General features: G+C 39.4%; 1 protein-coding gene across 1 annotated transcript; it reads right to left on the reverse strand.

The window, feature by feature from the left end:
* Positions 1-92: 92 nt before the first annotated feature.
* LOC107801965 (uncharacterized) lies at positions 93-27858 on the reverse strand. The gene is made up of 27 exons (XM_075233862.1): positions 27604-27858; positions 27286-27351; positions 26363-26449; positions 17375-17431; positions 17173-17237; positions 16845-17014; positions 16531-16592; positions 16238-16321; positions 13685-13853; positions 9364-9479; positions 8329-8457; positions 8120-8191; positions 7863-7958; positions 7358-7435; positions 6458-6586; positions 6074-6241; positions 4960-5160; positions 4764-4877; positions 4428-4678; positions 4040-4085; positions 3711-3959; positions 2986-3216; positions 2580-2671; positions 1319-1547; positions 815-1171; positions 650-723; positions 93-534 (listed from the first exon to the last, which is right to left on the reverse strand). The coding sequence occupies exons 1-27, from the start codon at positions 27700-27702 to the stop codon at positions 432-434; spliced, it is 3594 nt and encodes a 1197-aa protein (XP_075089963.1). The 5' UTR covers positions 27703-27858; the 3' UTR covers positions 93-431.

Raw genomic sequence — 27858 nt, forward strand, 5'->3', positions numbered from 1 at the left:
TAGCAGGAAGAGAGAAAAGCAACATGGATTTGAATGTCGCTGTCCTAACTAGAACGAGATGAGTTAGTAGTTACAAAGGCTAAATGTGCATAGAATCACAAAAATGTAGTTACTGGAACTATCCAAAATTGGCAAGGTTAAATTGTCAAAATTTGCAGCACTAACAGCTAACAAGTGATCATCATCCGCCCTATCCGGCAACAATATTTCAAATTTAGACGTAGAAACGTCCCAAAAAAATTGAACTTAGCTACTTAAGCCTTCGTAAGCTCATTGTCAGTTTCTATCGTAGTAGACGTTGTTGTGAGGAGATCAATCGATCAAGAAATAAGAACTATCTCTGCTCTTAGATCATATCACCTACCTAAACATCAGAGCTATTGCGCTAAAACTCAACCTTCAAGTTCCTATATAATGGTATAAGTAAATCCTCAGTATGTTTTCTTTCTCACAATTGGTCTTTTCACATCTTTCTTAGTTGCAGCTGATACTGATGCAGACATTCCCATCATGGTTTGGTACAAATCCTTCAATCTGCAAGTAGAGTTACAAGGAAATAGACATTATTTTGTTTCATTTCCTGTGCACTAAAATGAAACTAGAAAGATAACAATAGATCATTAGACGAGAATGGAAGTTTCCCAGATACCTTGGCATGCCAATGAAAAGCGCAATCACAGAAACTCCAACAAACAGAGGGTATACAGGAGCCGGGGCTAATTCCTGGAATCGTGGAAGACAGACGATAAAAAGAATATTGATTTCCAGTAAGTCGCCAAAGCAAAAATACATTTGTCAGACAAAGTAAAAATACCTGTTTCTGGTGATTGAAATCGATTGTGTACTTGAGTGGGCCCACATGAATTTGGGTATGTTTCTCTAAATCAACCTCAATAACTTCTGATTCAAATCTGTGGGTACTTTTAGGCAGAGATGATCTCAGCTGCACAAGGTGCTTACCCTTCGGCAAGTCCTTCACCTGGAAAAAGTTTGAGAGAGGCAGTGGGAAGTTGTATTCAATCTTCAGCGGGTCAGAGGCAGACTTGATTTCCACCTGGAGATGTGAATTAAATTCTTTGATTTTATGCCCTTCAACATGGCCACTTAAAATGGTACTCGCTGGCTGTTCAAATACTATAAAATCCAATCCCTTATAATCCACAGCCCTAACCTGCAAATTATATGAAGTTCACACGTGCAAAATACGTCAAACAACTATGCCTTCCAATACAGACATTAGATAAAACTTGCTACTACAACTCGTATTTCTAACTATAACTAAACATGAAAGAAAAATGAAAATATTAAGTGTACCAACCTGAATGGTCATAGACTGAGGAGATGCACGCTCGATCATAGATCCGCCATTTGCAACTTTCTTTGCTACTTTGATCACATAAGTAGTGTCAGGTAGGAGTCCTCTCAATCGATAAAATCCTGTTGAATCTGTTACTGTCTCCTCATAAAAGCCTTTTGACTCCGCTCGAGCTTCTACTGAAACACCTTCTTTTGGTTGACCGGACAAGAGCGTAACTACTCCCATGGCACTGTAAAGAAGTCAAACCATCTGAATCCCAACATAAAATGGTGACGATATTGCAAATGACACGTCAAATATCTTTTCTTGCTTGTAGCTGCTCAAGAAGAATTTTCAGGGGTCTAAAGCTCTCCATATGTGTACTTAAATCTTATACACCATGTCTTACATATATCAATTTAATGGCAAAGGATACTAAGCAATGGTAGAAATTTTATTGAAGCTGGTCATACCTCACTTAGTTTGTCATATGATATTAGAGAAGTAGCAAAGAGTACCCAAAACAAATTCCCTTCATCAAAGAACTAGCAATAACAGTACAACTATGATACATGCCAAACCTTTCCCCATTTCTCCTTTTGTTGATTTTTTCTTGTTAGTTCTTCATTTGTCCTCAGTGCATCTCAAGCACGTCCACTCCATAGGTGGAGATTTTAGAACATTTTAAAGGATGGACAAATTGAAAATTGATACGGAGAAGATATGAATGACCAAATATTTACTACTATATTACGATGTCAAACAACCATTTATTAACGCTAATGCATAATGCTAATACTTCTCAGCGTTTATTAGATTAATTAGGTGAGTTCAAGTACACAGACGATCAAATGAAAACAAAATACAAACTTCTCATGTCATTGCATGTCCTGCCATATATTATTTACTAAATGTTTTTAAATTTCCTTTTTTCTCTTTTTTTTTAATAGCTAAGGAATCCCCGATGGCCAGTGAGGCATGGTTTGAAACTCGGTGGATAACAGGCCTGCTCCTCTACCCCTCTCAGCTTAAATACAAGCCTTCTGTCTGCTACGGGGTTCGAACCCGTGACATGCGCCTAACCCACACATCACGCCTTGAGCTCTTACCACTAGACCAAAGGCCTAGAGGCACAAAAACCTTCATATTTAAAGGTTATTGATTGGACGGAAGCATCCAAGTAGATTGGAACCCGCATGTTTCAAATAATCAAGATCTCACACAACTCACTAACATTAAAAGCTACGACATTTGTGCAACAGAACATTCCCTGTATATATACCTGTATGCAACGCGGGTTGCATGAAAGACAACTTCCCTTGACTCTCCAGAACCAAGTTCAATTGCCTCTGCTGGAGGGGAGAAAGCATATTCCTAGGCAAACATTAGCAATCATTCCCTCATTAGAGAAACTAATACAATTGTAATATGGATGTTGTAAACAATCAAACAGATCATGCTCCTGATAGTTATTGGGAAAAAAATCATCATTTAAGATAACCATACGAATTCACAGTTTGCTACAGGTTATAATACCATAATGACAATAATCACAGTATCAGAATTAAGCAAGGAAATTATTACTCAAATGCAGACTCATCAAAACGATCATGTTGGAAGATATACCAGCATCTATATCCAAAGACAATAATAGAAAAGCTGTTAGTTTAGAAATAAAGAGTAAATACCTTAAGCAAAGGTCGGAGATAGAAACTCCCTGGAAACAAGTCACCAAACACGAAAATCCCACCAACACCTGTTACCGTATTGTTCCTGTAACCATCTTCTCCACTTAATGATAAGAGAACTGATGGAAAAGGCTCGTTTGCATCTTCTCTAGAATATATACGCACTAAAATTTGGCCCAGTTTCTGACAAGAAAAGGAATGAGGTCCAACTTTCTTTACATGATAACCAGGCTGTAAATAAAAAAGGAAATGTTAGGCAGCTCCACTAGAAAGAGAAAAGAAAGTCCACACAACCTTAGTAGGCAAATAAGCTCCAAGAAGGAATAGCTGACAGCTTAAGTTTGAAAATGCAATCAAGGATAACCACAGCAACAAGAAAGAAAAAATTTGCCAGCAACTCTCCTGATATCCACCTGGTTCTTTTTTTATCAAGTAAAATTTTCATTAATGATAGGGCCAAAACAATCGTGCCCGTTTACAAGAAGTACACCAAAAAGATACTTGTAGTCTTATTTTGCCAATAATGCACATATATCAAAGACATCCATACCATCAGTACAAATGCACTGTATATCACTCAAAAACAAAAAAAATAACTCAAAAAGGGATGAAGAACCTATTAAACAAGCTGAAGATGCTATCGATCTACGATTCTACGCAGCCAAAGCATTATGAAGAAACAAGAATAACTCAGGCGGTTGGAGTGTAGTCAAGAGCATTCAAACCTTTGAAGCTTCAATGCTATAACTTATATCATCATATAGAGGCCCTGCAACAAACGAGCCATCTGTCCCTGTGGTAATTTCAAGTGCTAATTCATCTCGCTTGAGTGGAGCACTTTGGCTGTCTCCTGCAGCAATTATTTTGACCACGACATCATCGAGAGGGGGAGAAACTGATCCTTCTATATACATCCCAAGACGACCAGCAAAAGGAGGAATTGAAGATTGGCAGCCATCTTGCATCACGGCAACCTAGAGAAAGTGGGGAAAGACTTCAAAACTAAGAGTAGATACATAAAACTACTCTGATAAAAATTTGCAATTCCACATACATGCTGCTGTCTAGGATAAAATAATATCTTTTTTCCGCCATCATCCCTGCAACATGTAACAACAATTAGAAATGCATGAATAGCTAAATTATTTAGATACATAGCTAAACAAAAGCAGACTTGTAGTACAACAAAAATTATTTCCTCTCTTTTAAGGAATAAAATCAATCACAGGATTTAATCAATACATGAACCTCTATTTAGGCTAGGTCATATTCTTTGAAGTTCCTGATCAAAATAAGTATTTTCTTTTTTTTTTTTAAAAGAAAACCGAGAGACAGAGAGAACACGGAAAGGGAAAAAAAGACAGAGAGAGAGAGAGAGAGCACAAAAAGAATGAAATTTAAATGACTGAGAAGCATCAATAACGGACACATAATTCACACACCTCGCATCTCGAGGAACAAAAGTAAATTTCCCCCCCGCACTAGCCCACATGGAAAATTCATAGACTGCCGCACTCAATTGATCAACTCCATTAGGCACAAGTTTTGACGTTAGACCACCAACAACAGAACCTTCACTGTCCAAAACGCCCAGTGGTATGTTATCCGGCAAGCCCTCGATGCTACTAAATGAGCTTGACTCAACATGGATATGACCCTTCAAAAGATAGCTCTCCCCTTTCAAATAGATAGGCTATAAAAAACAAGAAAATAATGAGAACATGGAGATGATACCTGAAATCATAGAATAGAATAATTCAACCCCAAAAGAATCATACAGATAGGCTAGATGTGTCAATTATCACAGAGGAACTCCCAAATGAAATACATGAATTTGGAAAGCTCAGTTCATGCGCTCCTGGAGATTCTACACACACGTGTTGAGAACCCTTCTGCAATTCAAGAACCAGAAAAAGAAAATGAGCTTCTCGTGTTAGTTAAGAGATTTAACTTTTTGAGCTAGATTAAGCCAACCTTGATGTTCAAGTTCATTCTAGAACCATCCGGTTGAGTCAGCAAACCATCCACATCATGGCTTGAGATTATGTTGACCCAGAATCCTTTTTGAACAAAATCTACCCCTTTAACATCTTCAGTGCCAACTTCTAAATTGATAAAACTCTGCTCCCAGCACCATTTATCTTCTCCTGATGATATCGGATAATTGTTTTTTACCTGAAAATAAGAACATAATCATCAAATGGAACACCACAATGCATTGCCAACTAATTGAACAAAGAATAGATAGATGCAATATAGATTGTAGTTTTCAGCTAGACTACTTCTGGCTACAAGAATTTCTTTAAAAATGAATACAGTACATGCACTACTTAATGCAGAAATAGGCAAGAACTATCTCCTATTTACTCCTGCATAAGGTCAACGACATGCCTAGGCAGAGGAAAGGATCCCCTGAAATCCCTAAACAAGAGAAAGAAATGAACTTCCTTGTATATTGAATTCTACACAAAGCATTTTTCTTGGAGAAAGGGAAAGCACGAAAGAAAAGGTCATGGAAAAACGCAAGTGAAAAGAAAATTTCATTCCGTATACAACCGCCCCAAACAAATAAATAATATGTATATATCAAACTTCTGCCAGCTTTTTGTATGCTGCTAGCTAACACAGCAATAAAAATAAAAACATATACTCATGCGAAAAAAAGATCAGAGTGGAGAATGCATCGCTGCTGTCACAAAAATAATAAAGCCAGAGAACATCTTAGAGGACTACGAAGTGAATTTCCAACCAACGGACGCTATACAGGCAAAAAAACAGAGCTTAATTTAAAATAAAAGAAAAACACAAACCTTTAATCAACAGATATAGTTTTTCTTTTTTCTTTTTTCTTTTTTTTGCCAACGGGAAATGGGGAGGGGGGGTTTACAAGGTGGGGAATCGAACCTTCACCAAGAAGGTGAATATTGTGGTCGTCAACCAACTAGACTACTAAGATTCCCCACAAATATAGTTAGCTAATAACAAGGGGGATAAAAAGCACTGGAAAAGACATTTTGGCGATCTAAATAGAACGAAATGCAAAGGGTCCTAAAACAGGATGAAAAAAGGACGTAGAAGTGGATGTTACCTCGACCCTGTATTTGCCAGGGAGAATATTTGAGAAGAAAAACTCATTACTCTCATTTGCCAAACCAATTGTCTTCATACGTTTTCCATCCAAGCGCAGAAGAGTAAGAGAAACTGAAGAATCACATCTATCTTTACAAACAACAGAGCCATGTATACTAACTTGTGCCTTCAGAAAGAAAAAAAGAGTGATCAACAAGAATTTAACTTCCTCTTTTTTTCGGATAAGGTGATCAACGAGCATTTTATCTGAACTTAGATGGGCTGACTTTCTACTACCATATTCCACAACTTCGATATTTAGTTTGACACATCACGAAAAACTAGCATAACTCCAAAGCAGTCCTTAGTTGGATTTGAAATTCTTCTAACATAGCCCAAATACCTGATAAAATTTGATATCCAATAACGGGCTCCTAACTGAGACATCAATATGAGAAGGAGAAAACAGAAGCTCTGGAGCGTTCTCAAGTTTTGCTGGAATGGCAGATAAGCGATATTCACCAGGAGGAACCTGTGCCAAGTTGAGATAAAACCTTAATGTGTTTCAAACAGATAATTGTGAAAAACTTTCAAGTATCATTACATCTGAGGATGATGACAGAAACTTCATCGTAGAAAATTTATGTCAATCAGTTCTGAAAGGATGAGGGAATGCTAAAAGGTCTCAAAGATCCAATACTGAAAGAACCTTGGAGCTGTGATACTTTAACACCCAAAGTCCTATTCTGCTTCAACCTTGGTATCTTGTCGATTCAAGAGGGATCTTATACAAATGGGGTTTAGTTATATCTAGTGCGACTTTTCTCAAAAACAATTTTATGTGCTTGCTATTTGTAAAGTCAAGAGCGGGATATATACCTTTCACAAGACACTGAAGAAGTACCCTCCAACCAAACAAAAGAAAATGGGGAAAAAAGTACCCCCACCAGAACCCAAGTACTAAATATCTTACTCACAATCAGGACATAATGGGCACAAAAGCTTCAGAGTTCTGAGAGTGTACATATAATTTAACATGATAGACAATTTGAAGCAGGATGTAAAACTCAAGTTCGCTTAAACATGTCTTCGTAAACAAGCACCAATAATTGATGGTTTCTCATCGTGCACCCTCCCACACACTCGTGGAAATCAGAAAAAGTACGTTAAAAACCCTACAGATTATAACAGATATGATTCCGTTATACACTTGATTATCCTATTTCACTTAAAACAGCATCCTATAACTGCGACAGCAAGTATTCAAGAAGCAGAAAAAGTTAAAATATTCACCCTGACATACCTCAAAGCAAAAATGGCCACTCTCATCAGTAAGTTTCACTTGAGGTTTAACGTTTTGTGGGCCATGAGTCAGAGCTACCTGCATACACAACCATTTGCTGGAAGACTATGGAAATATCAAAAGAAACTGCACTAATTTTTTAATTTCTAACTATGAAATCAGAAAACTAACAACTGGAGATAGGTGTATGATATATTTTTAAGAAAGGAGATAGGTGTATGATATAGATTAGTTAAAAAAATTAAGAAAACTACTTTAAGCCACTAAAATATACCAACCTAATTCATTTCACATAAAATCTGCAGAATCGCGAGCAGTATCTCTTAAAAAGTAACTCACCACTAGTAAAGAAAAAGGTCATAGCACAAAGCAATATCCAACCAGCATAACATAGTAATTTCAGATTTTAACTATATTTCATGTGCAAAACAACACTATTGAAAAACATACCACTATTCTAGGAAAGCTGCAAATTTGATAGAAGAACAGAAGAGCAACACGATACCTTCGCCTTGAATTCAGAACTAACTGTTTGCACAACACCACATACATCATATGATGCAGCTTTGATGTCAGAGATTGAAGCCATATTAGGCAATACCTAACAATATAAGGATGGAGGGGACGGAACCACCAAAAGAGGAGGCGGTAAGTAACCATTTGGAATATAATGACCATATAACAAATCTTTTGCACTAAAAGGAGATAGATCGCTCAAATCATCATTGTAAATTTCTTAAACAGCGCAGTTGATAAACTTACCAAAAAGTCAACGAGCCGGTCAAATCTGTAGCGCACCTTCTTTGCTTCTATTGTGTATCGTTTAGACGTAACCTGGATTTTTAATTTTACCACAGACAACGTCAGGAAAGACTGATGCTAAAAAAAAAAACTGGTAGTATTCAAAACAACTTGCCAATCCTCCAATGTTCAGAACTTTGAAGCTAGAGCATAGCTCCAAACAGAATTACCTGGTCAAGCTTGTAATATCCTTCTTTGTCAGTGATAGATCTTTTCTGTCCATCAACTAAAATTTCTGCACCCTCAATTCCATTACCATCTCCATCAACCACACGACCCCCAACAGAAAATCCAGTGACCTATGAAAAATAAGATGCAACAATATTTTGACACATTCCTTTGCTCAAGGAATTACAGGGAGAAGCTGGCGTATCAATGATTCTAAAAGAACAAAGACCCCGGAACATGTGATAAAGCATCCACCCACTACCTTAGGTTTTCCATAAGAAACAATCAACGAAAAGATTGGAAAAGCTTACATTATGGCGCTAGAACAAGAAAATATGCACCATCTTGGTATGATAAACTAGTTTGGAGGAGTGAAGAAAACATGCAAAGATAGCTGGGTCCTTTAGCAAAGGATGTCATAAATTGGGAAGAGGGGAGGGGAGGGGGGGGGGGGGGGTTGCTTGAGTCCGCTCTTCAGTACAGTGATCAATAATTTACTGAAAGTAATCTCACTTTTATTCGCTGATTATACTTTTTATAGAAAAGAGTTGCAATAACTCAAACTTATATTCTGATTAGACAAATATGTAGCTTTTTTATATGAAAGAGAAATAAAAAGATGGATGCCCATAGCAACCAACTCATAATATCTTTTTATTTAGTCCTTGAAAGATCTGTATTGAGTTGTACCTGCATTAAAATCTTCTTCAGTTCAAAATTTTTTTTTTAAATATCCTATCACCAAAAGGATGTATGAGATTATAGAGTGCACGATGAACAATTTATCCAAGTGCGAACAACAGAATTTGTGTCTCTGAAATGGCAGTTGCAATTGAAAGAATTAAATACAAGCAGTCAACATGGTTCTAATACCTTGTTATTAAGACACTTCCTCACAAACAAAAGTAGCAGCAAACTGAAGCTTTAACATGCTTTCAGCAGATACTTAAACAAAAGGACAATTTTTAAATTCCCACATAACACAATAGAGGCCCATTTAAACCTTTGTAAGAACAAAACAAATTGCAATACTATACCTGAAACTTTTCTGGCACTATTACATGGTCATGCTGAACCGATATTGATATTGAAGAAGGTAAAACATCAAAAACTGTGTTTTCACCCTTGTAGAAGGGTAAAAGCTTGTAAACCCCTGCAATTAGTTCATTAGATCAACCATTATAATTGAGAAGAGGGGATGGAGGTGGGGATAAATGGTATCTTACCCAATCAAAAAAGGTAGATACTCGTGCCAAAACACAGCAAAAATGCAGAAGCACTATAATTTTCTTTCTTGCTTTCTTAGTTTTTCTTTATTAGTTTCTTCGCTTTACTTGATCAAACGGCACGAAAAAGTAATAGAGAAGAAGCATTATAAACTTTGTTTTCCGGCAACAATCAATAACAATGTCCTACTGAAAGACATGCAATATTCACCGGCTTTCAGTAATGATGTCCTACTGAAAGACATGCACTAATATTATGACCTCGCCAAACCCACTGCGCACACATCCACTAAAAGTCTCTTTGCCAACTACCGATGTGGAGGAATGTGAAGGACCAAAAAAGGGCAACCAATCATCACTTGCATAGACAAAATGAGTAAAGAGCTCAAGTTGAAAGAGCCACGGCTCAAAATGTCGAATGAAATGGAGAAACTGGTGGCAAAGAAGAGCCTATACACAACCCAATATTACCTAAACCCTTGTCATTTAGTTCTTGTGAATCAAAGGGAATAGGGTCGAAGGTACCGAAAGTGTGAGCATAAAGAGCCCTTTTCGACAACTTTGGAAAGGAGATCATCCGCATCCCCAGGGAAGGCCTTCAACTTGGTTGCTTGAATCTTACTTCAGCACTACCTTCCGATTTAGCAATTTTGCAGCAACCTTTTTTTTTTTTTTGAAGTAAAAATTTTGCGGCAACTTATAGCATCCCCAGTCACTTGCCTCTTGGATAACTTTATTTGTAACCAGATTTAGAAAGAAGAAAGGTGACATTGGTTAATGCAGCTACTAAAGGGGAATTGGTCTGAGAAAGGCATGTATATAGCGATTAGCGAGTATTAATTGGAAAGCCTAGTATAGAAGGTTAATTAATGTTATTTCTGTAAATAAAAATGGACACATACTTTTTCAGGTTTGCATTGTTCAGGAGAGATCACAATGGTCTACTGAGAGAGGAGATTAGCGAAGTTGATGCCAAAAATGTTGTGCAAGTCGTTATTAACAATAGTCTAATTTCTTTTGAGATGGATATTAACAATAGTCTAATTTTAAAGCTGGTCAAGTCCTAGAGGCACTATACCCAAGCCTATTGTGAACTCCTGCATGATTCGCAGAACCTCTATTTCAGAAAATTCGTGAGATTACTAATCTAGAGGAGAGTGAAATATTCTAGGGAAAAAATCTAAATTTACCCCTGAACTATGTAACCGTTACTAAAATGGGTCAGATTTACCCTTATTTCACGGAAAAGTATTAAGGACTGATTATCTTTAATTAGTCCGATAAGCATAGCTTTCTGCTGCGTGGATAAAACTTGGCCAAAATCCTTCGTCTTTGTCTCCCTATTACTCTCTCCCCCATCCGAAAAGAACCCAAAAAAAAAAGAGAAAAAAACTTATGGTGAATAACAATGAGGTAAGAGTTTTCAAACTTTCATCCCCATTCAAATCCAAACTTCTTTTTTCGTAGCCTTAAATTCTTACCACTCCCTTTAACACCTCTACTATTGCTAAATTTCTCCTTTCCCATTCAAAAAAATCGACCGAATCTAAAATATGCTTTGCTGCTGTTTGCACGAATCTGAAAAATAATCATGCTATAGTGTTACCGGAAATCGCCCCTAGAGACAGCTTTGGACAGTCAAAAGAACCGCACCTGGGCAAGTACCTCCCCTCCTAAAATTGGATTTTTTTATTGGAATAAAACTTTGGCTATGAGCCTATGAAAATGTGGATTTTGAGATGATGGGATGAAGAAAAAGGAAAACAGAACGGTGGGTTTGGTGAGTTGCAGAGTGATTAAATTAGATGACCGAATTCCACCATTTTCATAACCAAAAAATTGCAATCTCTGGTAAATTCTAGTTGGTTGAGTGCTAAATTGAAATCTACCATTATTAGAAGTTTGGATTTTATGTGAATTGGAATATGTATTTGGTTATGAAAATGGTGGAACGCATTAGCGGTCCGCTCTTAGGTGGAGTGTCTCGCACAACTGCTACTAGAGATTTATTGGCAAATCATTGTGGTCAACTAATATCCTCAGAGTGATAATCCAAAAATAGCCATAGCTAAACCCAAGAATCTCTCTCTCAAAACAGATTTAGGTGTGTACTCACTTCAATCTATAAAAGAGTTGCCTTATAAGAGGCTTAACCAAACAGGTAACCTAAAGCATTTTTTTAGATTCACATATCTTTCTGGACTATAATAAGGTACTTGCTCATTTGTGATTTAAATAGGGCACAATTTTGGAAAATTCAACTTAAAACAGAAATATCAGTTTCTAATAGCAAAACCTTTCATTACTAGAAAGTATCACTAGACTCACCTATAATTTTTGCGAATAATTCTAAAAACAATCCATTTTCTCAGTTCAGCAAGAGCGTGTATTCAAGTGGTACCAGAGTGGTTTGAATTTATTAGGGCACAGACCTCCGTATTTCCATTTGCACAAATAATTAAGATACCCTCCACTATCACTTTTTTCTTAATGAACTCGAATCAGCATTCAAAGGAAAACTTTATTGGGTTTCAGACAAATATAAATGTATTAAGTAGTAATCAACAAGTTATGGATGCACTAGAGAAAGAACCTTATCAAATCTTTTGCTGCGTTCCTATACTGTAAGACCTATAAGTGTAAGTTGAGTTTGATTTTTGGTTTATCAACATATAAATTGTTCTTCTACGATACAATTTCAGCTGTGTGTAGAACTTTTAATAGTTAGATTATTGATTTGTAAATAACTTGTATATATTTACAAAAGACGCCCTTTAGGATATGGAATCAAATAAAAATACAAATTTTCTGCAATGCTCATTTCTAATTTTATACTTATCAGCAGAACTTGGCTTTTATGATGCTTTTTGTGTAGAAAGTAGAAACTCATATTCTTTCAATAAATTGTTGATTATTTCCGTTTTGTACCACTTGATCGTCTACCTCAATGTTGGTTTTATCCTTGGTATGTGTGAGAAGGCACGAGAGAAAATACGTTATTGATATTGGATGAACAATGCAATACAAGAGGTCCTTATTTATAGCTATACTATACAAGGACATACTACTCCTCTACCAATGTGGGACAATACTACACTATATACATGCTGTAAACTAACAGTATGATTGAGATATCTGACAAAGTTAACTGATACCTTTTAAAGTTATGAGTTACGGATGCAATAAAAAGACCGGGAAATAAATGACATGCTCACACTTCTAGCCACCCTCCCTGACTACACTAGTGATGAGCAACAACCAGATAGCATGGTATGGGGAAGATCCAAAGATGGGAATTACACAGTGAAAGACAGCTACAACCTCAAGTGCTCTCAGAATGGTATGCTGGAAAATTGGCCTTGAAAACATGTCTGGAGGACTAGGCTACCACCTAAAGTCTCATGCTTTACTTGGATAGCACTTAATGAAGCAGCTCTCACACAGGATAATCTATGCAGAAGGAATATAGTCTTACCCAACAGATGCTACATGTGCCAACGGAATTTAGAATCTATAAACCATCTATTTTTGCATTGCCCAGTTGCAGCAGCCATCTGGAACTTTTTCCTCTCTATGTTTGGTCTGCAATGGGTCCGTCCCTCTATCTATTAAGGAAGCATAAAAAAATGGATTTTTTGGAGAGTTGACAAAGCCATCAAGAAGATCTGGAGAATGATTCCAGCAGCTATTTTTGGGGTTGTTTGGAATGAAAGGAATCACAGGTGTTGATGGGATCTCAACTCCAACCCATCCTCTGAAATCTATATGGCTCAGTTAATTTGTTCAGTTGGAACTTTCTCTCCCCTGTAAATAAAGTTGACAACTTTTGGATTTTGTTAGCTCCCTGATCTTAGCTTAGTCACTCATGTAATGGAGCTAACTAACTTTTGTACTCTTTTGCTATTAGCATCACCCTGATGCTCTTTAATGATATCATTTACATCAAAAAAACATCTTGATCTCTTCTTTTATCTTCATGTCTTATTTTTATTTGATTTTTAAGAACACAAACCTATGCACTTAAGACCTTCCGAAAATTCAAATAATGCTAGGAAATAACTTACACTTAGCAACTATATAATTACACACAGCTAAGTCAAAGAATTACATCAGCAGAAATGAAGAGTTTTACCACAAGGAAGGGATTTTAATGAGAAAATTCCATTAGCATCTGTCACACTGTGGCAAAGTGCTTCTTTCAGTCCTAGATCACCAGATGAATATTTAGAGCCCTTGGGGCAATCAACATTTGTGACATCATCCGAGTATAAATAGATATGAACTCCCAATATGGGATTTCCCTGCAATACAACTTTAACATTACAAAATATAAAAGAATCCCAACATACTATTAATTGGAATTAGAGAAGCTACTTTGGAGATTCACCTAATCATATTCTAATCCTTTTCGTGGACATGAGGTAGTAATTTCATAATTTTTTGGTATCACAAAATGGAACTAGGGAAACAAATAGGACATCAATTGATGGCTAATTCATGTTGATAAGACTAGTGCTATGTTTGTTGACTTTGCTTCATAGTTTGTGCACTTCTGTTTGAATAAAGAATGAATAAGAGGAAGTAGTAACACTATTAGATAACAGAAGGCAACATCAAAATAATAAAAGTAACATCCAAAAGAAAGGTAAGTCCTAAATCCATTTGCCTGTACATTTATATAGGTATATCTCATTGATGTAGCACCAGGCAACCAACAAAAGAAAAACTGAGTGATCCTCCCTTTTTTTCCCTTGACGTGTAAGAACCGTGTATCCATCTTAATCAATCAACTGACTAGTCATCTTGAGAAAGTGAAGCTTATCTTAGATTAATAGAACTTAGCCCGCAAGATTACCAGGTTTTAATTTCTTGGTCTCCATAAGCTCAGTCAAACTAGGAAAATTGAGGCTACTCCAACTTTCAAGAATTACTTTTGCTATGTATTAGCAAGAAGGTAATGGGAGGTATAAATCCAAGCGAGCTTTAAAGTCATTTTAAATCCTACAAAGCTACATTTACTAAAGAACAAGTTGGAAATACCCATCTCTCCCAAAATACATGTCTTTTAAAATATTTTCCCACTGCAGTAAAGGAGAAGTAACGGAAATGAAAAATTGCTTTCTTGCACCATGTTACGGGCTTAACTCAAGTAAGCAACGTGCGGACAGCCTGATAGCCTGTATGCTACTCATAGCTTTAGTCCTAACCAAGAAATAAGCACAAAGTCGTGCTTAAGCTAAGGCAATCACACAAACTCAAAGGCTGGAAAGATAATGAAATAAAAGGCACACAAAGATTGGGAGGCCATGGCCAATTTTCGGATTTACTTGATATACAAAGGGAATTGCAAAGTATATGAGATCTGCCTTCTAGCAAGGCCTATACATGTGTATATACTAAAAATATCCACCAGATTTGGTGGCAGTGGACCCGTCCAACTGTTGAGCACAACTTTCTGTTGGCATTAGGTGATCTCCATGATTAGCAGACTATGGGACTATGGTCCTACCCAGCTGTGCAACACTTGTTCCTGTTGTCAGAGAGTGGCCTTCATGATTGTCCTGGCAGGCTGTGGGACAGTGGCCTCCATGTGCAAAGATTCTTTGGTCTTTGGTAGCCAGGTTTGACTCGGCTTGTGGCCCCTTAGGCGGGAAAATCGGTAGAGAACTTGGCGGGGCCACAAGCCGAGTCAAACCTGTCTGCTAAAGACCAGAGAATCTTTGCACATGGAGGCCACTGTCCCACAGCCTGCCAGGACAATCATGAAGGCCACTCTCTGACAACAGGAACAAGTGTTGCACAGCTGGGTAGGACCATAGTCCCATAGTCTGCTAATCATGGAGATCACCTAATGCCAACAGAAAGTTGTGCTCAACAGTTGGACGGGTCCACTGCCACCAAATCTGGTGGATATTTTTAGTATATACACATGTATAGGCCTTGCTAGAAGGCAGATCTCATATACTTTGCAATTCCCTTTGCATATCAAGTAAATCCGAAAATTGGCCTTGGCCTCCCAATCTTTGTGTGCCTTTTAGTTCATTATCTTTCAAGCCTTTGATTTGTGTGATTGCCTTAGCTTAAGCACGACTTTGTGCTTATTTCTTGGTTAGGACTAAAGCTATGAGTAGCATACAGGCTATCAGGCTGTCCGCACGTTGCTTACTTGAGTTAAGCCCGTAACATGGTGCAAGAAAGCAATTTTTCATTTCCGTTACTTCTCCTTTACCTCATCATTCAAAAACCAATATCCAAGTAACTTATTTGAAATATAATGCGACCATTTTATGTTAATTTTGCATTCTGATACAGAGGTAGCCATACAATATCGTCTCATAAAGAAGTGTGGATTTCACTCGCACATCTCACATCTCACTAGAGGAAGAAATGACCCTTGGCTCTTGAGATCTCCACCTCCTTCCCGCATTTTCCGCACCTTAACTATGCGATGGAAGACATATGTAGGTGCAAATTCATTCGATGGTAACAAGTCCAATACCTCTAGTCACTTTTAGGCTTTTAGCAATGTCTTGTCTTGAATTGTATGTAAAGATGGTTCATAGTAAAATCACTACGAAATACAGATTACACAAAATTAAAAGGTACTGTAACAAGTCGCAGCAGCAAACCATAATATAAAACTTAAACCAGAGACAGAGATCGACTCATTACTAGAGAAACTCACCTGAGCAACCACAGATCCACGAATATCATAACCAGGGACAAAAAAGAAGTCTTCCACTATCCTATTTTCGAAACCCAACTCAATCTGCAATGAGAACAAACATGGTAGAAAAAAGTAATTATTCAATTATTGTTCCTTTTTTTTTTTATAGGTAAAAGAAAGAGACAAAATGACTGTTCCTTATTCCTAACTGATGTACAGAAATTTAGGAAGAAGATATGGTAAACAAAGTCTACGTGATTATACGGAAAGAAGAAATACTAATCCAAAGAACATGGGGGACTCAAAAGCACCTCGGCAGATCCTCTAACTTGAACATTCAAGTCGTGACGAGATGCACGTAATCTGTACTTCCCTGTAATGAAGATCAAGTGGTACAAAGTGAAAGAAAAGAAATAGGTACAAAGTGAGCTTTATAGCAGAATTATTGCATGTTAAGCACACATGAAAACTACCTATTCATAATCAAAAAAAAAACATCAGAATCATGTGGTTGCTCCATCTAACACATAGATTTGTATTTTTCTTTATTATAGATTTGTATTCCCATCCAAATATATGCATTATAAAATACAACCAAATAATTTTTTGGGTAACATTTACCTACCGGGAATAATGTTCGTGAAGGAGTATATTCCTCTGGGTGTTGATAACGCAGAAGACACAACATCACCTGCGGGAGATAAAAGCTCAACCTTCACGTTTGATGGGCCTCCATCTTTCAGAGAGCAACTTTCCCCACCGACATTTCCTACAATTCGTCCAGATACAGTAAACCTGCAGAAGCAGTGACTCAAGGAAATGATTCAAATGATAAAGCTAAGTAGGAAACAATATAAACATTGTAAAAGAGAAATGTTTCCCCTCCATTGTTCTTCGTTCATGGAACAAATGATTCAAAGACTTATTTCAATATTAAAAGAATAAGGACAAACCCCGTGAACCGAAAATTTATATCTTCATTGCCGTTGCAACCAGTATGATCAATTGCAACTGGTACCTACAGAAAGATCCTTCCTCAGTCAGATACACCAGCTCGGAAGAAGGAAAAAAGGGACTAATATTGAGCTGCTAGCAAATCAACAAAAAGTGCATATTAGCACATATTATCATCAGCATAAGATTGAAGACACTCACTTGTTCAGGATCCCACGACCATCCCTCCGGTCCATTGACTTTGATTAAGAAAGAACCCTGCAAAATGATTAAAATACAATGTGAGAAATTCTTTTATTTCCTCAGAAAACAAGAGAAGTCTGAGTACTGATGGCAAAGATCAGAAGCAGATAAAAATCAACACGACAGGCTGTGAATGGAAAACAAAATAGGTCTAAATTGGCTCATATATACTGAACCTTAAGCCCTCCCTAACTCCAGACTATGACATGCAAAAAGACTTTTGGACTTGCATGAATTAAAGGTGACAGGGAAAGAGGTGTCAATGGAAAAATTAAAGGGACAACTATGAAGAATCTTAACAGCACAAGAAGTGTGTTTGATGCAGAATCAAGAGTGAGAAAATTTACTGTAACGTGGACATTAACTAGCTGAATTATCTTAGGAAGGTTTTTATATGGTTCCAGACAGTGCCAAGTCTCAAGATCAACTTTATAAAGTATGAGATCATTCAGGTGAGTGAAGTGAACAATATTGAAAATCTACCACAGGTGCTCAATTGCATGGTTGGAACTTTTCCAACTACTTATCTTGGTGTATTATCAGGCGCTTCCAATAAGAACCAAGCAGTGTAGAGCCGGTGATTAAGAGAGTTGAGAAGAGGCTAGCAGGATGACCAAAAAGGGTAGATGTCGAAAGGGAGGATAAGAACACATGTTGAGCATCCTTACATAATTTATGTTGTTGCTTCACGTAACGGCCCGTGTCACAAGTAAACTGGAAAGGATGCAAAGGAACTTCTATGGGATTCAGCATCCACTTAGTCAACTGAGGACATTACAACTCCAGAGGAAGGAGGGTCTTGCGTTGAAAGATCTTCAAGTTTCCAACAAGCCCCATTAGACAAAGGGTTATAGAGATCCAAGATTGAAGAGCATACTCTATGGAGAGGAGGTGATATCAGAAAATTATGTATTACTGAAGGAGGATGGATGACAAAAAAATATCAAACTTCCCGTTGGATGTGCACTTTGGAGGAGCCACACCCATCAAGAGCCAAGCTCCCCGCGACCAAACCCCAGTAAATTTCTCCGGCAACCGAGCCCCCACGCGCCACCCACGCGCCTGACTTTCCGGCGAGTCACTGCCACGCGCCGGCGCGTGTGGCCTTTTCAGGCAACTTTTCAATTTTTTTCCTTCAGACAGCCTCTTCGCGAGGCTTTTCCGAGCCATCCCGTGCCAGTTTCACCAAATTCCGACGACTTTTTCTTTTTCCGGCCTTTAAACCCCAATTCCTTTTCTCTTTCCGACAGCAGTACGAGGAAACATTCCTCCATTCTGTCTCCGACCACTGTGAATACTGTTATTCCAACAATTGAGGTTTTTCCGGGACAGCCGCATTTAGAATATGATGGATTGTACAGAGAGAAGCTCTTATTTCTCTCTAGAATCCAGAAAACTAGAAAACATGTCGTTTATGAAAGCTGTCTCTTGGCCATCCCTAGAACTTGGAGGAAGATGCCATCAAAAGCTCGACGTAGGACAGGAGCCGCACTTCACGCTGTCCGAGGAGCACACTCTCAGACGCAAGGGTTTCTTGGAATCTAGTCTCATTGGGTCTTTCTCCAAATGGGTTGGTTCTCTGGAGGCTATTAGAAACTGGGCAGCAGAGGCATGGAACGTCAAGGATGGGCTGAAAATATCGCAATTGGGGGACACTCAATATCTCTTTCGTTTTGTTGACAAGTCTCAAGCTTCAGAAATTCTTGTAAGAGGAAACAGGTGGTTCGATGGGAACTTTTTAAATCTAGACAGATGGGTGGAGCATGATGGGTGTCTTGACCCTCGCTTCACTGGCGACACTTTGGTGGTCAACATGGTAGGTCTCCCGGTGCATCTTTGGTGTCTTGACCTATTCAAGAAGATAGGGGAAATCTGTGGGGGCTTTATTGATGTCACTTGCAGTTTACACGATCTCTCGCAAGTGAGGATTGTGGTGAGGAAAGGGGGCAGAATCCCTGTCTCCACTGTGGTGGAAGATGGCTACTTGAGTTATAGGGTTTGGCTGAGCCCTGAATTTCGCCCTATCTTTATGCAAGTGATAGCGGCGGAAGAAAAGGGAAGGTCAAACAGAAGAAAAGTGAGGGGAAATCAGTCTCTGAAGGGAGGGTTCACCGGATCACTGGATTAAGCCGAAATCAGACGTTAGATCTAGAAGAGACGGGAGGTTTGAAATTGGGGGAGGAAGACAAAATTATAACAGGAGAAGACGTGAATGGGTCAGTGATGCGGGCTGGAAAGGCAAAATGGGACGGTCCCCATCTACCTATCATAGGGCCGGACATGTTTTCAGCAAGTATAGGCCTGGGCCTCCTCACATGGGCTCAGCAACTTTCCCCAATTCCATTAGAATTGATCCTAAGGGGCCCAACTTATTTCAAGCTGCGCATGATAAGGCTCCTAAGCATATGGGAACATTGGTTCCTCCTTCCTCTGGCCATGGTGCTTCACACAGTGACACTCTTTCACCGAGCTCTAGTGACATGTGCCCCTCTACGATGGCCGCCGTTGCGGGGGCAGAACCGGCAAAGGATGGTGATGTTAATCCACGACCCCCTACCTCTGTCGGGCCCGATTCCATCAACCACTCAATTGCTCCTGGGCTTATTTGTGCTGAGGACACACTCAAAGTTTCTTCTTTTTCTGGGGAGATTGGTGAGCATGTCCCAATTGATGTTAGTGTCGGACCGGTATCTTCAGTTAATATGCCACCAAGGGTTCCATTCTCTCTTCCGCCACGCTACCCTACTGATGGTTCTGGACATTCCTATAGCAGCGGGGTGTTATTTTCAGAGGTTGTTGACCCCCCAGGAAATGGTGAGACCCTTTCAAATGTTAAAACTCCTAGTGCTAGCAATGCTATGGTCTTGTATTCCTCTGGTAGTAGCAAGGAAAGGGCACATGCAGAAGATGCCTGTCCAATTTCGTCAAGGACCGGAGGAGGGGATATGTCCTTTTGGATGGAGGACAAACTCACTTTGGGAAGTTTCTAGGTGTATCTGTTGCAGGGAAGGAAGATAGGGTGTTAGAACTGTTGAAGGAGATTGAGCAACAATCTCTTTACGATGGTGCAGGGAGAGACTTGGGTAAATTTGTTAAGAAAAATAACATAGGAGATGTAGTGATGTATCAGAGAAGGGGGCGAGTGTGTGACACAGAGAAAGGGACCTCGGCTAGGGGAGGTGGGGAAATGGGGGCTATTGTCGCTTATGGAAGTTAAGATCCTTTCATGGAATGTGAGGGGGATGAATGACCCAAACAAAAGGGCCATCATCAAAGTGGGAGTTAGGGAGTGGGGTGCCAACCTAGTTTGTTTTCAGGAGACCAAAATGGAAGTTTTGTCGGATGCGATCGTGAGAAGTGTCTGGGGAGGTAGCTGGGTGAAATATGACTGGGTTCCAGCAGCGGGAAGTGCGGGGGGCATCCTACTTATGTGGGATGATAGAAGCTTGGAGGTAAAGGAGATTAGGAAGGGAGCTTTCTCTTTGGCAGCTCTCGTCAAAGATAGAGTGAGTGGGGTGGAGTGGGGATTTGGGGAAGTGTATGGGCCGGTAGGGGAAGGGTCCAAGGTGTCTTTCTGGGAGGAACTGGCCAATATTTTGAGGGAATGGGACATTCCATGGGTTCTAGGGAGAGACTTTAACACTATTAGATTCTCGGAGGAGAGATTAGGGCGTAGTGTGTTTTCGAGGGCCATGGAGGAGTTTTCTGATTTCATCAATGATCACCTTCTCAGTGACCTTCCTCTGTCAGGGGAAAGGTTCACTTGGGCCAGAACGGAGGATTCCAACTCAAGGTCTAGAATTGATAGATTCCTGACATCTCCCTCATGGGATAAGCTGGTGCCGAATGCGCTGCAGATTCCTTTACCTAGGTTGACTTCAGATCATTTGCCTATTTTGCTAGATGGATGCAGAGGGAGAGGGGTGCGTGCTCCCTTCCGATTCGAAAACATGTGGTTGAAGGTGCCAGGTTTCAGTGACAAGGTGAAAGAATGGTGGACAAGCTATGGGGTATCAGGGACACCTTCATACCGCCTTTCGAAGAAACTCAAATTGCTCAAGGGAGATATTATTAGGTGGAATAAGGAGGTTTTTGGGAGGGTAGAGGTTAAAATGAGGGAGCTTATGCATGAATTGGGGGATTTAGAAAGAGGGGAAGGAGCGGGGGAGTTAGACGAATCTGAGAAAGAGCGATTGGGGGAGGTTAAGAGGGAAATAGTCGAGTTAGCAATAGCTCAGGAGACTAGTTGGCGGCAAAAATCGAGGGCGCTCTGGCTAAAGGAGGGGGATTCGAATACCAAGTTTTTTCATAGGGTGGCGGTCGCAAATCGAAGGAGAAACTTCATAGAGTCCTTAGTTGTGGATGGGGTGAGGATTGAGGGAGAGGAGGAAGTAAAAGGGGCGATAGTGGGGTTTTATGAGAACTTATATAAAGAAGTTAGTTGGAGGCCGACTTTAGGGGGAATAGAGTTCAACCATATAGGGGAGGGAGACAACGAGTGGCTAGAAAGGGCTTTCGAGGAGAAAGAGGTGCACGAGCCTGTGTCGTCTTGTGCTGGTGATAAGGCCCTGATGGTTTCTCCTTGGCTTTCTTTCAGCTCTTTTGGGACACCATCAAGGGGGAGTTGATGGAAGCCATTGAATACTTCCATGCGAATGGTGTTTTCGAGAGAAGTATCAATGCTTCCTTTATTACTATTGTGCCTAAGAAAGAAGGTACATCTTGTATCAGAGACTACAAGCCTATTAGTCTCGTGGGGAGCATTTACAAGATTATTTCTAAAGTGCTTTCCAACAGACTCAAGAAGGTTCTTGACATGACTGTTTCGTCCTCCCAGAATGCGTTTGTGGAAGGTAGGCAGATCCTGGATGCTGCCTTGGTGGCAAATGAACTTGTAGACTCCAAAAGGAAAAATAGAGAACCCGGCTTACTATGCAAGTTAGATCTTGAGAAAGCTTTCGACCATGTCAATTGGGAGTTCCTGGACTTCATTATGATGCGGATGGGGTTTGCGGAAAGATGGAGGGGATGGATAAAGTTCTGCATTTCCTCAGTAAGATTCTCTGTCCTGGTTAATGGTAGCCCGTGTGGTTTCTTTGGCAGCTCCAGGGGTCTTAGGCAAGGTGACCCCCTATCCTCCATGTTATTCATTCTAGTGATGGATGCTCTGAGCAAAATGATGGATCGTGCGGCGGGCGGAGGCTTCTTGAGAGGATTCTCAGCTCCGATTGGGGTGCTCAGTGCCCGAAGAGTCTCACATTTGCTTTTGGCGGATGACACACTGGTTTCTGTGATGCCGATATGGATCAGTTGACCTACCTGAAGCAGGTCGTGCAGTGGTTTCAGTTAGTATCAGGACTCAAAATCAACATCGGCAAGTGTGAGATTTTCCCGGTAGGTGAGGTTACTAATTTTGATGCCTTGTCTGGCATTCTCGGATGCAAAGTGGGCTCCCTCCCCACTACTTACCTGGGCCTCCCTTTGGGCGCTTCATATAAGGATACTACGATTTGGAATCCAGTGATCGAGCGGGTTGAAAAAAGATTAGCAGGGTGGCAGAAACGGTATTTGTCAAAAGGAGGTAAGGAAGTGCTTATCAAAAGCACTTTATCGAGTATGTCAACCTATTACTTATCCCTGTTGCAAGCACCGGTGAGCATCACAGAAAAACTGGAGCGACTTCAAAGGAACTTTCTATGGGATGCGGCGGATGGAATTAGAAAGTTTCATCTAGTGAATTGGCAAACAGTCACTTCCCCAAAGAAGTGGGGTGGGCTTGGAGTTAAAGATCTTAGGGTATTTAACAGAGCTTTAATGGGAAAGTGGCTGTGGAGATTCGTGGTAGAAGAGCATGCTCTATGGAGGGAGGTCATAGTAGAAAAGTATGATTCAACGGGAGGGGGTTGGAGGACCAAGGCGATCACAACACCTTTCGGGTGTGGCATGTGGAGGAGTATCATGAATAATTGGGAAGCATTCAGTGGCAACATCACTTACAGGGTGGGAGATGGAAGGAGAATCAGCTTTTGGAATCATAGGTGGTGTGGAGGGGATTCTTTGAGGGTCTCATTCCCCCACGTCTTCAGAGTATCAAACCAGAAGGAACTGATGGTCCAACAGATTCGCAAGGAGCATGAAGGGGGGTAGTATGGGACCTCTCATTCAGGAGGAACATGCAAGATTGGGAGATTCCGGAGCTTCAAGTTTTGATGGCACTGCTATACGGGCAAGACATGCTCCAGCCATCCTGCGACTCTTGGAGATGGGGCTTGCGTGGCGATGGTTTGTTCACCGTAAAGTCTTTTTACCAGAGTATGTTGGTGAGAGAGGAGACCACTTTCCCATACTCCTCGATCTGGATTCCTAGGGCGCCCACGAAAGTGTGCTTTTTTGCATGGCTAGCGGCAAGGGGAGTGATCTTGACTGCTGAAAATCTCCGAAAGAGGGGAATTACACTTGTTAGTTGGTGCTACATGTGTAAAAGCTCAGGAGAAGAAGTTGATCACCTTATGTTGCATTGCCCTGTGTCCTCAGCTTTGTGGAGGGCAATCCTGAATCTCTTTGGTGTTCAATGGGTGATGCCAAGCACGGTAAAGGAAATGTTATATAGCTGGGGCAGTTTTCGTAGAAGAAGAAAGCAAAAGGCGTGGAAATTTGCTCTGTTAGCTCTCATGTGGGTAGTATGGGGGGAGAGAAATAGGAGAGCTTTTGAGGAGATTGAGTCTCCTTTTTCACATCTTAAGAATAGTCTTTTATCTTTGATCGCTTTTTGGTGCACTCACTTAGCCCCTACTTGTATAGAAGATTGGGCGTCTTTTGTAGAGAATCATGTTCTGATGTAAATTCTCTACGTCTTTGGTATACTTTGTGTACACGGGAGTTCTCTCCCTTTTGATTAATACAATTTACCTTATCAAAAAAAAAAAAAAAACTATATTGGCAATATAACCCTCAGGGGATGGAAGTCGAATCAGCTTTTGGAGTAACGAGTGGTGTGGAAACTCACATTCCCAAACAGTTATAGTATCTCAAACCATAAGGAAATGACAACAATAGATTCGCAGTTTACAAGAGGGGGTGCTCATTTTTTGATCAAGTAATAAGATTTTTATAAAAATAATGGGCAAGAGAACGCACCTACATACAAGAAATAAACCAAAAAACTAGAAACCTTAGAAAAGGATATGTTTTTCTACAAATGACGCCCAATTTCTATACCTATAGGAACGTCGTGGGTGCAGCAAAAAGAAACAAGGGATAAGAGGCTACTCCTCAAGTGTACAAAATTCTTCTCTATTCCCTCAAAAACTCTCTTATTCATTAGGACATAATGGCTGGAAGGAACCTTCAAGATTGAGAAGTAACTGTATTCCAAGGTCGGGTTGAAATTCTTTACAAGCAGAGTACATCTTATATTAGACAAGACTCATGGAGGTGGAGGGTGGGAAGAGATGTATTGTTTTCAGTAAAGCTATATAATCATAAAGCTCTCGGTGAGGAAGGAGTCGAGTTTTCCACGCATATAGGTTTAGATTCCTAGAAGGCTAGGACACCAAGAAGGTGTGGTTTTTCTCTTAGTTGGCAGCTAGGGGGTTGAAAATTAGAGAAAAAGGCGGATAACATATATAAGCTGGTGCTTCATGTGCAAACGTTTAGGTGAAAGATGTAGGTCACCACCTATATTGTTGGTGGCAATTCACTGTGTTGCAAGATTTTGAGATGAATCGGGGTGCAATGGGCGCTGGCAATAGTGAAAGAGGCAATCTCCCTCTGGAAATTCAGAAAAAGGAAGAGAAGTTGAAGATCCTGGGATGTTACCCCACTAGCATTCATGTGGGTCCTGTGGAAGTAAGGAAATAGGAGAGTTTTCGATGGTATAAGACCGACAATGGAATAGCCTCACTCGTAGCTTTATTTTGGTGCGCCCTACATATAATTGGGTGTCGTTTGTAGATAATCATATTATCTTGTAGATTCTTTACTTTTTGGGATACTGCTTGTATACAGAAAATTTTTCCATTATTAATAAAATTATTTACCCTACCAAAAAAACAGAAGGAAGGCTATAACAGCATAGTAATTTCTTCACACAACGACAAATATTCATACAAAGATATATTTCCAATGGAAGGATCAGATTAACAACACGGAATACGAAGGGAAAGAGGGGATAATGGACGCAGTAGTTCAATTCCAGAAGCAACTTTGGAACTTTTTTAGAGCATCAGCTCCAACGAAAATTACTCAAAGGAGAGACCGTATGTGAGTTACACATTTTAAACACATCTGTTGACAAAGTAATTAAGTCAAACGGAAGTGTATCTTCTCTAACAACTTAAGTTTTAAATGACGCAGTCACACAATTCAGCATGGTACCATAGCAAGCGAAACCTTGGTTCAAATTTCACCACCACCCATTTATCAAAAACATTTACACATGCATGGCCTATGAAAAAGAGTCAAGTCCGCAAGTGAAGGGGGAAGTTGAAGACATAATTAAGCTAAATGAAAGTGTAGCCTCTCTAACGGGAGCTTTAAGTTAAAAAGCCATGTGTACTCCATCTTTAAAGTTAATGCAAGGCGCATCCAATCCATCTTCCACTAAAAAAGCCATGTGTACCCCATCTTTAAAGTTTATACGATCTATACAACACTTACATTGCCCATACAGCAAAAAATACTTTAATATCGTGGGTTAAAAAACTTATTCCTCGTGAGATCTCAGTGCCTTGTGTACATTAAATATTTTTAGCCCAGCATGTTTGGCTATTGGCTATTTAGCTGTCTTGCAGCGGAAACAAACCTTCTAATTTGAAGGCGGTTAAAGTACACCATAATCCTCAAAGCACCAAATGACATATAAGCTTGTTGACTTATCAAGAAAGACGGAAAAAACATAAGCTTGTCGAAGAAAACGTGCAACTCAGTACCATCTAGAAGACGTACCTTATCATACACTGGAATGAAGTAATAGCCATTAGGTGCACAATGTGTTCTTTCCTTCACCAAGCCATCCAATGTGCGAAGCTCAACCTGCATTAGAAAAACATGTCAATGGAAACTCTAGTGTGTTATCCTTACGGATTTAATTAAAAGCACTGTAATGCATAAATTCGCGATGGCTGACTGAGAAATATTAGGCATAGTGGCATACTACAGCACCTGTCAACAGGAACAGGGTATATAAATAACTCTTCAACACCATTAATTTGAGAAGATGAATTGGAAAACGCCAACCCCAATCAGCATGCATAAAATGCCACCCTTTTTAAGCTACGGCTGCAAGGCATAGGCCCTGGAGCACGGGGCTAATATCCTATGGAATTTTTTATTTTCATATATAAGCAAAAAGTAGCATATAATAAAGCCAAACAATGGTGAAATAAAAACAACACTTGATCTTTTAAGGAAAGGACAGTGGGTTAACGGTCGAGAGTTCATGATTTATGCTTACCAAAAAAAAGAGGACAAACTTATGGTTTACGATGATAAAAATTGACCTCTTTCTCCCTTCACCAATAATTTTTTAGTATATGAGTAATAAATAAATCATCATTAGGAGATATTATATAAATTTCCAACTTTATTTAACTTTTATATGTTTTAACGTTAAACAGAAAACATATGATAAATGCTCAAGCTCCTAGGTTTAGTTTCAGCGATAGCATAATAGAACTCCAACTTTCCCCGAAAGCACCCTACCTCAAGGAATGGCAACTTGAAAGGAGATAGCACTCCTTATAATATGAAAAACAACACAGAGCTAGTCCAAAGTTAATGTGCATTTGACTGATACTAACCATAAGGTGAAAGAATTAAATAAAGGAGAACAATTATGGATTATCATATTTTCAATAGTTGCCCCTTACAATGATATTAGAATAATCTAATTTCGGATCGCTTGACTTCCTTGACTTGATCAGTTCCGAACTCGCCTGCAGAAAAAGAAAAAGAAAAAAAAAACCAGATCAGTGACACACTCTTCACCTACTAAAATCAATTGACATTAAAAAAGTAATCAAAAAAATTACTCAGAATCTCTAAACCTAAGATTTTTCAATCTCCGATTTGAAATCAACATTAAACCCTTCCCAAAAAGTAGCTCAACAGGCCTCAAAGACTGAATATTTTGTGACAAAATCAAAACTTTAGCAGATGAATAATGAAGTAGTAAGAGAAAAAATCACCTCAACAAATCCGCCACATCCTTGAATTGAATCAGCAGTGGCAGTGGATGCAACATAGAGAAAAATCAATATGACATATTGATAGTAGGTGGATGCCATTGCCGGCACAAACAGATCTCGCTCTGCTCAGTTCAGCTGTTCTCTCTGCTGTGATGCGCAAGGGTTGTGGTCGACCTTAGAGGTAGGGCCAGAAGGGAGAAACTAGATATAAAGAGCAATATCTTTTTTATGGGTACGGTGAGAGAGTGATCAAAT

Source organism: Nicotiana tabacum, chromosome 17, assembly GCF_000715075.1.
Source record: "Nicotiana tabacum cultivar K326 chromosome 17, ASM71507v2, whole genome shotgun sequence".
NCBI lineage: Eukaryota > Viridiplantae > Streptophyta > Magnoliopsida > Solanales > Solanaceae > Nicotiana > Nicotiana tabacum.